At 42.9% G+C, this 15244-nt stretch overlaps 2 protein-coding genes across 2 annotated transcripts in view; both read left to right on the plus strand.

The window, feature by feature from the left end:
• Positions 1 to 3363, plus strand: part of ncmap (non-compact myelin associated protein) — a 42970-nt gene extending 39607 nt beyond the window's left edge. Inside the window, exon 4 of the mRNA XM_055656317.1 lies at positions 1187 to 3363. Within this exon, the coding sequence (XP_055512292.1) occupies positions 1187 to 1328 (142 nt within the window). The 3' untranslated portion in view covers positions 1329 to 3363. The remainder of the gene's footprint in view (positions 1 to 1186) is intronic.
• The window catches only part of LOC129709754 (serine/arginine repetitive matrix protein 1-like), an 87383-nt gene that overhangs the window by 32100 nt on the left and 40039 nt on the right, over positions 1 to 15244 (plus strand).

Below are 15244 nucleotides of genomic sequence, written 5' to 3' on the forward strand. Positions count from 1 at the left end.
CCATTTTCACCAAGGGAACTCATTTGTGGAGCTCATTGTCACATCAAGTCACACAGCCAAGTCAGTGGATATTCTTAAGGCGGAGGTAGACAAAGTCTTGATTAGAATGGGTGTCAAGGGTTATGGGGGGGAAAGGGAAGATTAGAGTCACTTATATCTTATGCAGATTTTAAAAAGGAATTTATTTATATTAAAATATTATGGCTGCATATAATGGGGTTCTAATCAGCCAATTGCCCCGTCAATCAAGCAGATGACCACACTGTTGCAAGTGACTGAGTTTGATTTATGCACATAATTTTTGAATGTCAATTGTTTCCATTGTCTGTAATGAATAGTACTTTTGTTAGTCATGAATCATTGGCTTGGACTGTATTATGGCTGTGGCCGTCCCTGGAAAGGGCAATCCAATCTTGTTCTATCCATTTCTAACAAGAGCAGAGGATTATTAAAAGTATATTAAATATTGGTTTTAGAACATTTTGTGCATTACCATTTTTTCCTGAAAAGGGATGGACGAAGGAAAAACAATATTGTGCCAATCCTGTAGGCTGGGGAGTAGGCAGTACACCAGGATATGAAATGTGATTAAAACTGCGGGAGTGGAGTGGGAATAAGCAGAGACAAAGGCACTATTTAAAATTATGTTTTCTTTTAATAAAATGTGAAGTCGTCGCAAAATAACAACACGATTGTCATGTATGATTGTAATTGATATATCGTGGAGTCAGCTGAGGCTGTTGTGTTTGTGCAGTAGAAGTGTTTCTCTTTACTTTAAATATTAGAAATACAGCGTGGAAACAGGCCCTTCGGCTTACCGTGCCCACGTCGACCATCGATCACCCTGTACACGAGCACTATCCTGCACTATTGTGTCAATTTACATTTATTATACTGAAGACAACTAACCAACAAACCTGTACGTCTTTGGAGTGTGGGGGGTAACTGGAGCACCCGGAGAGAACCCATGCAGTCACAGGGAAAATGTATAAACTCTGTACTGACAGCCCCCTAAGTAAGGATCGAACCCGGGCCTCTAGCACTGTAAGAAAACAACTCTATTGCTGCATCGCTATGCCTCCTCGTCTTACAAATTTTTGTTCTATTTTCACAATCAGAAAACAGTTAGAAGTTTACATATCAAAGTTTTACTAAATGCACACTAACATTCAATGTTTTTCCACAGGCAAAATCGGTTGAAAAGAGACCTGGCACCAAAATCATCAAAGCAACACTCACTTCCAGCTCTGCAGACCAACATACCTGTGAGTAGACCAACGTCGCTGGTCTCAGTTTCATCAAATATCCCGCTGGAAAGGAAATTTTAACATGACTCCTAACGGCACATGGACAGAAATGTACTTTTACACACCTGGAATCTTTGGACCACACAGAGTTGTGGGAGAAATGTCCTGCTATTACTGCCGGCCTGACGTAATGGGGAGAGGATACCGCTGAGATCGCAAGTCTTCAGGCAGCACTTTACTTTTCTGACTGCAGAGACTTCAAAGAAACTGACGATGATTCTTGGGTTCACAAACCCCAACAAGAAACTCTTTGTTTAAATGCTCAATGATTCTCCTTTAAGAAGAGAAGATTATTGCTATTCCTCACAGGACTTGAATACAGAACATGTGAAAACTTAACTCAAAGAAATGCCATTTAGAGCCCTTTGGAACCCACTCTTTTCATCCTCGTATTATAGCTTATAACTCTTTCTTTGAAAACTCCAGTAATGTTGTATACTTTCTACTACTTGGTAAAATTATTGTTTTTGGTGGTTGAGGCAGGGACTATCCAAACATCTAAGAAACAGTTACACAAGGACAGGTTTGGAGGGATATGGACCAAATGTGAGCAGGTGGGACTAGTGTAGCTGGGACATGTTGGCCGGTATGGGTAAGTTGGGCCAAAGGGCCTGATTCCAACTGTATCACTTTGACTATGACTCTATGTTTGTTAACATCGCAAATCTTGAAAAGAAACCTTAGTGGAATGCTGGGCACATCATTTTCAAACCATTCAATAGTTCTGAGTTGATTTGCTCTTTTGAATGCACATCAAAAGTGGCATTTAAGTTTCACCAGTGACATCTTAGCTATTACTGCTAGGTTCCAATTTGATATTCCTTCTGTCAGCTTAGTTTTGTTATTTTATACCTGTGACTTTAATTGTTTGATTACGTGCAATACTCCATATTCATCAGTGTTAAATCTTCCTCGCTGCTCTCCCCCTCAAACACGCAACATTTATCAGTGATTTAATTGTCCTCAAACGTAACAAGATTCCAGTTGTTGATAGCAATTGAATAGTTTAACCTAATTGGTACACAGGCTTTGGCAGTTTCCAATTGACTTCTAATCCTTTCAATTTTCCCTTCTAATTCAGACCTTTTGTTTTATCTTTAATCTTAAAACTTTTACTTTGTTTGGAAAATGTTTACATTAAGTTTCTGTTAATGTTTTCTGAAGATGGAGCCAAGCAATGTCAAGATAATACTTGATCTGAAATGGCCTCGTAGAAATGATGGTATTTATCAGAATAGGATCTTTCTAAATCCATGCTGGTTTTCTCCTGTTAAGTTATAGACAAGGGGTACTCTTCCACTTTAACACTTGAAACCATTTTACTGTTATTAGATTATTTGCCCAACTCGGATTTTGTGCTCTGTTTTGGGAGATATATTTACGGTAAAAATCCTGCTGTTACGACCTGCAGCCGAGAATTGCAAACAGTCCTGCCTTTGGAATATTTTCTGTCAAAACATGTAGTGTAAAAACTTGTGTAAACCATTTGTATTTGTGGGTTTCACAAGCCAGACTGCTTGGCTGTAAAGGCCAAGCACACAGCATCAATATTTCATGGAAACATTGACTTTTCTTTTTCAACTTCAATGTAAGCTTCAATCTTTAAACGTTGAAGTTACATTATTTCTGCAGTTAATTATTATTTTTTTCTTTCCTGGCAAAATGTTTCTGAGAGTAGTTAATTTATGCTGGCGATGAAAGAAACCAGTGGGGAATCTACGGCCAAATGAAATGAAAGCAGTCATTCTGACATAATATTGAGTGTACTTGAGGAGTATATTCTGTGTTGAATAATTATTTTTTTAATTTATTGTTTCGTGTAAATGCATATGTAACATTAGAACAGCCTGGTAATGATGACCAATATGATTGATTGTACAGTTGTTTTGATTTTATTTTTTTATGTGACCGATCAGAAGAAGCCTTCAATGTATGTGGGGCCTTCTGAGTTAAAGGTAATGAAGCCTAAAATGGCGGGATTAGCCTGAGGCATTCACAAACAGAACACAGCGCTGATAAAAAACTTTGAAGCTGGTTCTTGGCTGAAGAGAGAACCTTAAGAAAAAAAAATTACAGGTGGAAGCTGTAAAATTGTTCATTTAAATTCACATCTAACGTGCTGATAAGATGTAACAATCATTTGTTAGAGCAAATATGATATTAAAAACATTATAATTTAACCTGAAGTTGTGAAGGGAATGTTTATTGTTTACATTTAAAAGAACACATAGAAAGATCAAGTTACTTCATTTTGGCAGGAATCAAAATGGCACAGATTTGACTCGATAAACTGCTGAATCTGTATGTCAAATATGTAACCTGCTAACTTGTACTGTTCACAATAAATGTACAAAACTGCCTTTATTCATGAATTAGTTGGTACTGTTTACGTCTTGGTGCAGACACAAGGAACTGCAGGTGCTGCAATCTTGCGGTGAACACGAAGTGCTGGATTAACTCATCTACCAATCAAAACAAAAGCCCTTGCCTGCATCCATCTATCACTGTCTGAAGAAGGGTCGTGAGCCAAAATGTGATCTATCCATGCAGTCTGAAAAAGGGTCCCGTCCCGAAACATCACCTATCTATGAATCTGGACCTATTCCGACCCAAAATGTCACCTATCCATGTCCACCAGAGATGTAGCCTTTCCTTGTCCTCCAAGATGCTGCCAGACCCGGTGAGTTTCTCCAGCATTTTGTCTCTATCTCCAGAGATGCTGCCTGACCTGCTGAGTTACTCCAGCGCCTTGTGTCTATCTCCATAAATGCTGCCTGGTTTGCAGAGTTACTCCAGCACTTTTGTGTCAATCATCTTAGTGCAGTTCCATTTTGTTATTCAATGGATGTGGGTTTGTAGTTAGGAGCAAAGCAGGACATTGCCACAGGCGGAGAAGAAAGATGCCCACAGTGAGCTAACTGCCCCCCTGGTGTAGACCTAGTCGTTTCTCATGTTGCTACCAGTTATGAATCGGTTTGAAAAGAGTTTTGCCATCCAGCAGTGGGTGAACAACCGATGGTAGTAGGCAATCACAAAGGCAAATTGCACTAATAATTTAAATATTTGACCGTGTGAAATAATCTGTAAACATGAATACAAAATATATAATCAAAAAAGATTGTTGTGCCAATAGTGGGCAAGGGTCCCTGGCAGATATTCTAGCACACACCAGTTTTTTAAAAATATAGTCACATTGTGTTCAAAGTCATTGTGTGAGGCGATACAATTTCAAGGTCCATAATTACAAAGTAAAACAATTTAGCAATTTGTATATGGCCTTGCCTCACTAAATGGTTTTTGTTCTACTTCCCGTAACAATGTCAAAACATTTGTAAGCACAAACCATAAAAAGAAGCTTTATAATTTTCTTAATGGCATGTCTAATTTAATACGGCTGCACAGTTGCGCAGCGTTAGAGTTGCTGCCTTACAGCGCCAGATACCTGGGTTCAATCCTGACCTGTGAGAACTTTGCACCTTCTCCCCGTGACCATGTGGGTTTCCTCCGGGTGCTCCGGTTTCCATGTGGGTCTGTAGGTTAATGGGCCTCTGCAAATTGTCCCCGGTGTGTAGGGAGTGAATGGGAAATTGGGATAACATAGAACTAGTGTGAATGGGTGATCAATGGTTGGCGTGGGCTGATGGGGCTGTTTCCATGCTGTATCTCTAAACTAAACTAAAACTGAATGTGGGCTGCACTCAGATAATGCCTAGGTGCTCTCTGTTAAACCTGCATGCTCTTCATAGTGTATATATACACACACATATACTCAAAAAACAAGCAATAGTAGTGCTACCCCTGCAACTCACAACACTACTGTTTAGTCTGCAATGCCTCCAATATTCCAGAGACCACAGTAACCAGTGGTCGATCTTGTAAGATAATAATAGAATTATGAGGGATTTAACAAACCATACAGCCAGTCTTCCAGCACCTCGCCCGTATCTAATGATAATTCATTGCTACAAACCTACATGTCTTTGAAAGGGGTCTCTTGAGTTGATCATTTACTGTTGCTGCAGGCATGAGTAACAAGCTCCTATAGGGCTCCACCAAAACCCCTCACCAACCTCAATCGTCCTCAAAAAGGCATCCAAAACCAGAGGACTCGGAGCAAACCCACGGCACCTCTACCACAGATAGACCACGCAAACTCCACACAGACAGCATCCGCACCCGAGGATCAAACCCGGGTCTCTACAGCTCTAAGGCAGCAGCTCTACCAGCTGTGCCACTGTGCTGCCTGTAAGTTGACTGCCTTTTTGAGAAAGATCGAGGTTGGTGGAAGGTTTTGGTGGGAGCCCCATAGGAGCTTATGACTCAAGTCCCGAGAACTGTTTAGTGATCAGCTGAGAGTCCCCTTTCTGTCACATGGAAGAAGGCTTCATTGGAAGTCCACTTTTGTATGAGTGGCAATGGTAGAAGTCTCTTACCCAGAGTAGGGGAATCAAGAACCAGAGGGCATAGTTTAATGGTGGTGGGTGGGGGATAGATTTAATAGGAACCTGAGGGGTAACTTTTATTTTACACAAAGGGCAGTGTGCATAGAAACATAGACATAGAAATTAGGTGCAGGAGTAGGCCATTCGGCCCTTCGAGCCCATTCAATATGATCATGGCTGATCATCCAACTCAGTATCCCGTACCTGCCTGCTCTCCATACCCCCTGATCCCCTTATCCACAAGGGCCACATCTAACTCCCTCTTAAATATAGCCAATGAACTGGCCTCAACTACCCTCTGTGGCAGAGAGTTCCAGAGATTCACCACTCTCTGTGTGAAAAAAGTTCTTCTCATCTCAGTTTTAAAGGATTTCCCCCTGAGCTGTGACCCTTGTAACTTTTAACATTTTCCTGCATCTAGCCTGTCCAACCCCTTAAGAATTTTTGTAAGTTTCTATAAGATCCCCTCTCAATCTTCTAAATTCTAGAGAGTTACTGGAATAAGACAGTCCTGACATCCCAGGAATCATCTCTGCACTCCCTCTAGGCAGGTATTTGGAGACCAATCGCAACATTCAAGAACATTCAAAACTTTTTAGACGGGTACATGGATCATGCGTTTAGAGGGATATGGGCCAATCCCAGGGAGGTGGGAATAGTGTAGATGGGACATGTTGGTTGTTGTGGGCAAGTTGGGCCAAAGGGCCTGTTTCCACACTATATAACTCTAGGTGGGCCTCAGGAAAATGCTTTGCATTGCTGGATGTCACTCCACTGTGCACGAGGCCACAAATTCAATGGGGACATTGTCTCAAAAAATTGTGATCTTTACGATATGTCTGTCCCCACTTGTTTTTCAGAGAAATTGGGTCTCATTTCAAACAATAAAACTTCAGGCTAATGTGGATCTATTCTGTACTGCCCCCTAGTGGGGACTGGTTAGTCAAAGTGCCGCAGTGTACAGAACTGCAGTACTGAGGACATTAACCCATGTTGTATTCGCTCAGGTGCAGGGTCTTGCAACAGAAATATTAACTCTGTTTTTCTTTTCCCAAATGCTGCTAAATGCTTCCAGCTCTCTCCTGTTTCAGTTGGTGAGTCTTCTTTAAGACTTATCCCAGGTTGCTGTGTGAAATGAGGGAAGAGATAACTGGAGCCTTTGCAGACATTTTTGCATCTTCAGTAGCAACGTGTGGGGTTTAAGAGACTGGGAGATAGCTAACTTTGTTCCTTTATTGAAGAAGGACAGCAGTAGGAAGCCAGGAAATGTCATGCTGACGTGTCTCATGTTGGCAACAGGGAAGAGATGGGATTTATGTATATTTGGTAAGACAGGCTGATCAGGGACAGTCAGCTTGGCTTTGTACAGGGGAGGTGCTGCCTCATTATTTTTACTCTGCTTTTGAGGAAGTAACTAAGAAGACCGATAAAGGTATGGTGGTGGATGTTGGCTCTCTGAGCTTTAGTAAGGCATTTGACATGATCTTGCATTGTAAAATTGGTTCAGAAAGTTAAGGCACAAGGTGAGCTGCTAATTGCATCCATAAAAAGGTTGGGGAGAGAGGATGGTGCTGAAGGGTGCTTTTCGGAATGGAAGTCCGTGGGCAGTGGTATACTGCAGCGATTGGTCCTGATCAGTTGCTGTTGGTAATGGTGTGAATGTAGGAGGTATGATTACTAAGTTTGAACCAAAAGTTGGATAGTGAGGACGTTTGTTCAGGGGTAAAACAGCATATAGATCAGATGAAAATTTGAAAAGAGGGTTGACAGATAGAATGTTTTGCTGGCAAGTGTGAAATAATATATGTTGGTAAGTCAAATAGGAGTAGGACATGCGTAGTAAATGCTCGGATGCTGAATAACCACGGGACCTTTGGGGTCAAGTCCATAGTTCTCTGAAAATGGTAATACAGGTAAATAGAATGGTGAAGAAGGCTTACGGTATGTTCATAAATGATAGGAGCAGAATACGGCCATTCAGCCCATCATGTCTACTCTGCCCTTTAATCATGGCTGATCTATCTCTCCTAATGCCTTTCTCCTGCCTTCTCCCCTTAACCCCTGACACCTGGACTAATCAAGACTCTATCTATTTCTGCCTTAAAAGTATCCATTGAGTTGGCCTCTACTGCCTTCTGTGGCAATTAATTCCACAGGATGCTGGTCTGCATAGGTCAGGGCATAGAAAATAACAATTGAAAATAACGCTGGTTAGAACGCACTTGGAGTATTGTGCGCAGTTCTGGTCATTGTACTACTGGAAGGATATGATTGTGCTGGAGGAAGTGCAGAGGAAATTCACCAGTACATTGCCTGGATTGGTGAACCTTAGTTCTTGGGAGAGATTGGATAGCTTTGGCTTGTCTTCCCGGAGGAAGGATGCTGATGGCTGACCTGCTGATGGTATTTAACATACAAGGGGCAGAGTTAACATAGTCAGTCGGAATCTTTTTTCTATGGTGAGGGTGCCAAACACAAGAGGGGATAGGTTTAAGTTGAGAGGAAGGAAACTTTAAAAGTGAATTGAAAGGGAAAGCAAGTGGTTGATAACTGGAACATTGCCAAAAAGGGGACGATGGAATAGAGACAATCAGCATCTTGGGAGACATTTCAGCTGTTCCCAACCAAGTTTTTTTTACTATCCATGACCAGAGTTTACTTGGGGGGTGGCACTGAACGGGTTGAAGGCCACTTATTACGAGCATTGAATGTGCAGGCAAATTGGATAGTGCAGGTGGGCACAATGATGATTGATGTGGATAGGCGTGAAATGACAGGCCTGTTCTGTTTCTAAAACTGGCTGGCAGTTCTCAATAGTGGGGTATTACAAGCAAGGCTCAGTGATGGGACCCCAGCTATTATACAATGTATCATTAGTGATTGTGGACGATTGGCAATTTTGCAACCTAACCAAGTTAGGAATGTTGACACGAAGTGGGGGCCAATAAGCAGTTATATTTTAGGAGGATTCATTTGTACAGCCTGCAAGGTAAAGTGTGTTGATAGGCTGAGCAAAATGAGTGGGAAATGCATGGTGAGCCAAAGTCATTCAATGTGGATAAATGTGATGGTAGTCCATTCCACTTCCTTGTTACTTGCAAAAACTCCTCTGCCTCTGCCTCTGCTAGACTATTATCTGAATGGTGGCCGATTAGGAAAAGGGGAGATGCAAAGTGACCTGGGTGTCATGGTACACCAGTCATTGAAAGTAGGCATGCAGGTGCAGCAGGCAGTTTGAAGAAAGTGAATGGTAGTTAGCCTTGGCCACACCAAAATTCCGGATTTGAGTATAGGAGCTATTGAGGTTTTCCTCAGCACTAGAATACAGGGTCTAGATGGAGTGAGACCACACATGGAGTATTGCGTACAGTGTTGGTCTCCTAATCTTAGAAAGGACGGTATTAACATAGAGAGAGTGCAGAGAAGGTTCACCAGACTGATTGCTGGGATGTCAGGACTTTCACAATGAAGAAAGGATGGATAGACTCGGCTTGAACTCGCTCTCCAATTTTGAATGATTGAGGGGGGTGTTATCTTAAAGGAGGATTACAAAATTCTTAAGGGGACTTGGAAGGCTAGATGCAGGAAGATTGTTCCCGATGTTGGGGAAGTCCAGAACAAGGGGTCACAGTTTAAGGATAAGGGGGAAATCTTTTAGGACCGAGATGAGAAAAACATTTTTCACTCAGAGAGTGGTGAATCTCTGTTAATTCTCTGCCACAGAGGAGGTAGTTCTCCTGCCAGTTGTACATTGGCTTGGTGAGACCACACAGGGAGTTAGCGTACAGTTTTGGCCCTAATGTGGCTAAAGACTTTCGGGGGGTAGAGGAGTAGAAGGCAGGTGCAGGATACTGATTTCTGGATGATCAGCCATGATAATAAAGGCTTGAAGACTGGCGGTGCAGGCTAGAAGGGCCGAATGAGGGGGGATCTTGCATCTAAATTCTTATGTTTGGAAGGCTAGATGCAGGCAGATATTTTGTTGGGGAAATGCACAGAATCTCTCACAGGCCATGAGTAAGGGGGAATCGAGGACCAGTGGAAATATTTTCACACAGAGAAGGTGAATTTCTGGAATTCTTTGATACAGAATCTGAGGGGCAGCTTTTTCTACACAAGGGGGTGATGTGGATGTTGTGGAAAGTTCGGGGGGGGGACTATCCCAGGCATGTTTAAGAAACTGAGTTGGATGATCAGGTATCATGGATGGCGACACGCTTGGAGGGATATTCAATTCAATTCAATTCAACTTTAATGTCATTGCACAAATACAAGTATGAGTACAATGAAATGCAGTTTTGCGTCAGTCCGTAGTAGTAGTGCATAAAGAAATTTAAAAAAAAATAGAAACAGAGAAGATACAGAATAATCAAAGGAATCTGAGGGGCAGCTTTTTCACACAAAGGGTGGTGGATGTATGGAGGTTGGGGCTGGGACTATCCCAATGTTTAAGAAACAGTTAGACAGGTACATGGATAGGACATGTTTGGAGGGATATGGACCAAGTACAGGCAGGTGAGTCTAGTGTAGCTGGGACATGTTGGCCGGTGTGGGCAAGTTGGGCTGAAGAGCCTGTTTCCACACTGTATCAGTCTATGATTCTATGTATCCCATCAACCTCCAAAGCAACAGGGAAAACAATCCAAGTTTGTCCAACCTCTCCTTATAGTTAATACCTTCCAATCCAGGCAGCATTCTGGTAAATCTCTTCTGCCCCCTTTAGTTATGAGGAGTAAGTGCAGTAACTGGTTATTCCCTTACCCAGTACACTATCTAGCTGATAGGTTAAACATCAGGACCTGCTGGCAAAGCTCTGAGATCATTAATATACCAGCGGCTATTGCTTCTTGTTCGACTAGCAATGCATATCAATTTTTATATGCTTCAATGCATTTCTATTAAAATCATAGCGTCATATTGTGACATTTTATTAGAGCAATGACCTTTGTTTTAATTTCATGGGATTAGAATATTCAAGCATCACTTGAGGCTTTCTGTGTACTAATTTGCAATCTGTTCTCCTCTAGTTTTTTTGAAAACCTACACACACACACATCTGAAAACAATGAATAAAGAACTTAGTATATCTGAGTTGAAACCTGCATTGCAGTCCAGCAGAGCAAACAACCTCACCTGCAATGCAGCATCTGTGAAGATAAACGCTAACTACTGAGTGTCTACTAGATAAATATCTACTCTACCGATTCTGTGCAATTTAGTCTGTTGACTAAAGTGCTTCAGCACAAGTTGTTCAATTGTTCCTCGGTTTCCTTACATTTTTGTCTGTTACTTTTACAGACTATTCAGGTTCATTGCTTATGTAAGTCTTTATTCCAGAGGGCTCCTATTCTTCCTGGCTTCACAATAACTTTTAATTGAAAAAATTACCATTAAAGTCCCATACACAGCAATCAAGAGTCCCACTGCCTGTAATTCACCAAATATGGTCTTGTAAGTATCTAAATACTTTCATTTGCGGTTGTATGTGGCAAAAAACAGTTTCAGGTAGCTGCCAGAAAAGTTGAGAAATGTGCTTACCCAACATTGAGTTGGACATCTTTCAGTTTCCTTTGGACACTGGTCATTATTTGGCTGTCTCAAATTGGTCCTCATTTTAATAAATTGTTGGAATGAATTGCAATTTCTCCCAATCACTCTCTATCCACCAGACAGCATTTTCTCCGACAATCAATATGCTGTCAAACCACAAACTTTAAATTATCTAAATGTTGCCTATAATTGCCTCAGCTCTAAGCTCTGAAATTCCATTCTTTATTCCACTTTCATGTAAAATGGACCTTAACACTGTTCTTTTTAACTGTATCTGGCCTATGTCTGCATGGCTCAATGTCAATGCATTAGGTAGATACAGATGAGGAGGGTTTGATTAGTAAAGATAATAGGCAGGTTAAAAGAGCTAATAGTCAAATCTAAAATGGAGTCATTCTTCTACAAAAGCATGATCTAGTAGAACAAAAGAATGGCTCGGTGCCAAGTCTGAATGACTTTGTAAATTGAATGAACACAATATGGAAGACAGGTCTTTTCAATAAAGACATTAAGATGGCAGCCTGCAGTAATAACATGTGCTTCATTCAAGGCCATAAAGAAGCCAATATTGAAAAAAAATAGCTGACGCTCAAGAGATAAGTAATAACTTGATATTGGATGAGCTTGATTTGGACCCAGCCTTCCTGTCTTCTGAAAGGCTGCAATCATGCCATATTCAGACTTGATAGGAGTGTTTTACTGATAAGAAAAATGTATAATTGTGCTAACCCTTCTTTGTTCTGTGAGTGGGAGCCCGAGAAGTACTGAGCAACGTTTGTGCTCATCGTAGATCTTTGCCACTCCCGTCTGACGAATCAATTAAAGATTGCCATGGTTTTACCTTTAACAGTTTTTGTTGCTATTTGCTTTTTAAGAAACGTATTTTGACAAGGTGGGGGAAGGAATAGTGGAGATAGAAATGGTGGAAATTGGAAGGTGATTAGTGGATAAAAATGCCTGCAGATTCTAGAATCTGATAAGAAAAGGTAAAGAATGGAACTGACAGGGGTTGTGATACAAGGATGGGAGAGGTGGACAGCATGGGAGGGAAGGGGATCTAGTGTCCCATCGGGCAGAAGATACAAAAGCTTGAAAGCACGTACCATCGGATACAAGAATATGTTCTTCCCCTTTGCTATCAGACTATTGAATGGACCTCTTATAATCCAAAGGTGTATTCCTAAACACCCAATCTGCCAGATGTACTGATGAAAGTTGGATGTCCTAGAATGGAAAGTCTCATCTTGGAAGCAGATACGGTGAAGGTGGAGAAATTGAGAGTGAGGAATGGCATCCTCGCAAAAACATGTGGGAGAAGCTATGGTCAAGGTAACGGTGGGAGTTTTTAGGTTTGTAGTAGCTGCCAATAGTAGATCCCTGTGATGGAGCTAGAGACACCGAGAAGGGAGAGAGGGTTGGCAGTGATAGTCATGTGAATTTGAAGACAGGTTTGGTAGTTATTAGTAAAGTTGATGAAATCAATGAGTTCTGCATGGGTGCAGGATCCAGTCCCAAATAGTTGTTGATGGAGCAGAGAAAGAATTGGGGATTTGTGCTGGGGTACACTTGGAACAGGGAGTATTCAACGTAGCCAACAAAAAAAACTGGCATAGCCGTACACCTTTGACTTGAAGAAAGTGAGAGGAATTTAAGGGATGCTGGTAAGGGCGGGGACAAGTCCTGCCAGATGGAGAAGAGTGGCAGTTGAGTCAAGTCAAGTTTATTCATCACATACACATACGAGATGTGCAGTGAAATGAAAAGTGGCAATGCTCGCAGACTTTGTGCAAAAAGACAAACAAACAAACAACCAAACAAACTATCAACACAATCATAAACACACACATATTCTTTTACATATTAAATATTGGAAGGAAAAACGTTCAGTAAAGTTAGTCCCTGGTGAGATAGGAGTTTACAGTCCGAATGGCCTCTGGGAAGAAACTCCTTCTCAACCTCTCCGTTCTCACAGCATGGCAACGGAGGCATTTGCCTGACCGTAGCAGCTGGAACAGTCCGTTGCATAGGTGGAAGGGGTCTCCCATGATTTTATTGGCTCTGGAGTTGCACCTCCTGATGTATAGTTCCTGCAGGGGGGCGAGTGAAGTTCCCATAGTGCGTTCGGCCGAACGCACTACTCTCTGCACAGCCTTCTTGTCCTTGGCAGAGCAATTCCCAAACCAGATGGTAATATTTCCGGACAAGATGCTTTCCACAACCGCTGCGTAGAAGCACTGGAGGATCCTCGGAGACACTCTGAATTTCCTCAATTGCCTGAGGTGGTAAAGGCGCTGCCTTGCCTTACTCACGAGTGCTGAGGCGTGTGATGTCCATGTCATATCCTCAGAGATGTGGACTCCCAGATATTTAAAACAGCTCACCCTATCCACAGGATCCCTATTTATCCTCAATGGAGTGTACGTCCTCGGATGATGTGCCCTCCTAAAGTCCACGATCAGCTCCTTCGTTTTTTTGATGTTCAAGAGGAGGCTGTTATCCTGGCACCAGAGTGCTAGATCAGCCACCTCCTCACGGTAGGCCTTCTCATTGTTGTCTGAGATCAGGCCCACCACCACAGTGTCATCAGCAAACTTAATTATTGAGTTGGAGCTGAACCTAGCCACACAGTCATGTGTGTACAGGGAGTACAATAGGGGGCTGAGGACGCAACCCTGGGGCGATCCTGTGCTCAGGGTGAGGGACTTTGATGTATTCCCTCCCATCTTGACTACCTGGGGCCTGGCGGTGAGAAAGTCCAGGACCCAGGCACACAGGGAGGTGTTGAGCCCCAATTCCAGTAGCTTCCCGGCCAGTCTGGTGGGGACTATCGTGTTGAAGGCTGAACTGAAGTCTATGAACAGCATCCTCATGTAGCCCCCCTTCTGGGTGTCAAGATGAGAGAGAGCGGTGTGCAAAACCTGGGAGACCGCATCGTCCGTGGATCTGTTCGGACGGTATGCGAACTGCAACGGGTCCATGTTCTGAGGGAGGAAGGCGCAGATGTGTTTCTTCACCAGCCTCTCAAAGCATTTCATGACTACCGAGGTAAGGGCCACCGGACGGTAGTCATTCAGACAGGCTGGGGAGGCATTTTTTGGTACCGGTACAATGATGGATTTTTTGAAGCAGGCAGGGACCACGGACTTGTCCAGGGAGAGGTTGATTATTGTAGTGAGCACCGGAGCTAGCTGCGTAGCACAGGACTTGAGTACTCGCCCCGAGATGCCATCGGGGCCTGCAGCTTTCCTCGTGTTCACCCGTGTCAGAGCCCTCCTCACGTCGTGCTTGGACAGCGAGAATGTGTGCACATTCCTCCCTTCAGCTTCGGTAGCCAGCCCGCTGACGGTATTGTCGATAGTCGGCAGACCTGGGGTGGTGTTGCCCATCTCGAAACGAGCGTAAAAGGAGTTCAGGTCATCAGCTAGGGAGGTGCCGGCACTTGCGGATGAGGGTGGGGTGCTCCGGTAGTTGGTTACAGTCCGTAGCCCCTGCCACAGGCGTCTGGTGTCCTGCTGCTCAACAGGGGAACTGTTTGGATCTGTGTTCAAGGAAGAACTGGAGAGCCTTGAGGTCTAAGTGATATGGAATGGAGGTGTTAAGGCACTGTACGTCCATGGTAAAGATGAGGCGATGGGTCCAAGGAAATGAAAGTTATTCATGAGTTGAAGAGCATAGGAGGTGTCTTGTAGGTAGGTTGGAAGGGACCGGACAAGGGAGACAAGGTAAAATTGAGGTATTTGGAGATGAGTTTTGTAGGGTAGGAGCAGGCAGAAACAATAGGTTTGCCGGACAGTTTCACCCCAGTCACTTCCTCTTCTCCCCCTCTCCCATTAGACAAGAGATAGAGAAGTTTGAAAATGTATGTTTGAGGGACAGTTTCTTCCCAACTGTTAACTGGCAACTGAACTGCCCTCTCATCAACTAGAGAGCGGTCCTGACCTCCCA

Source organism: Leucoraja erinacea, chromosome 26, assembly GCF_028641065.1.
Source record: "Leucoraja erinacea ecotype New England chromosome 26, Leri_hhj_1, whole genome shotgun sequence".
Lineage (NCBI taxonomy): Eukaryota > Metazoa > Chordata > Chondrichthyes > Rajiformes > Rajidae > Leucoraja > Leucoraja erinaceus.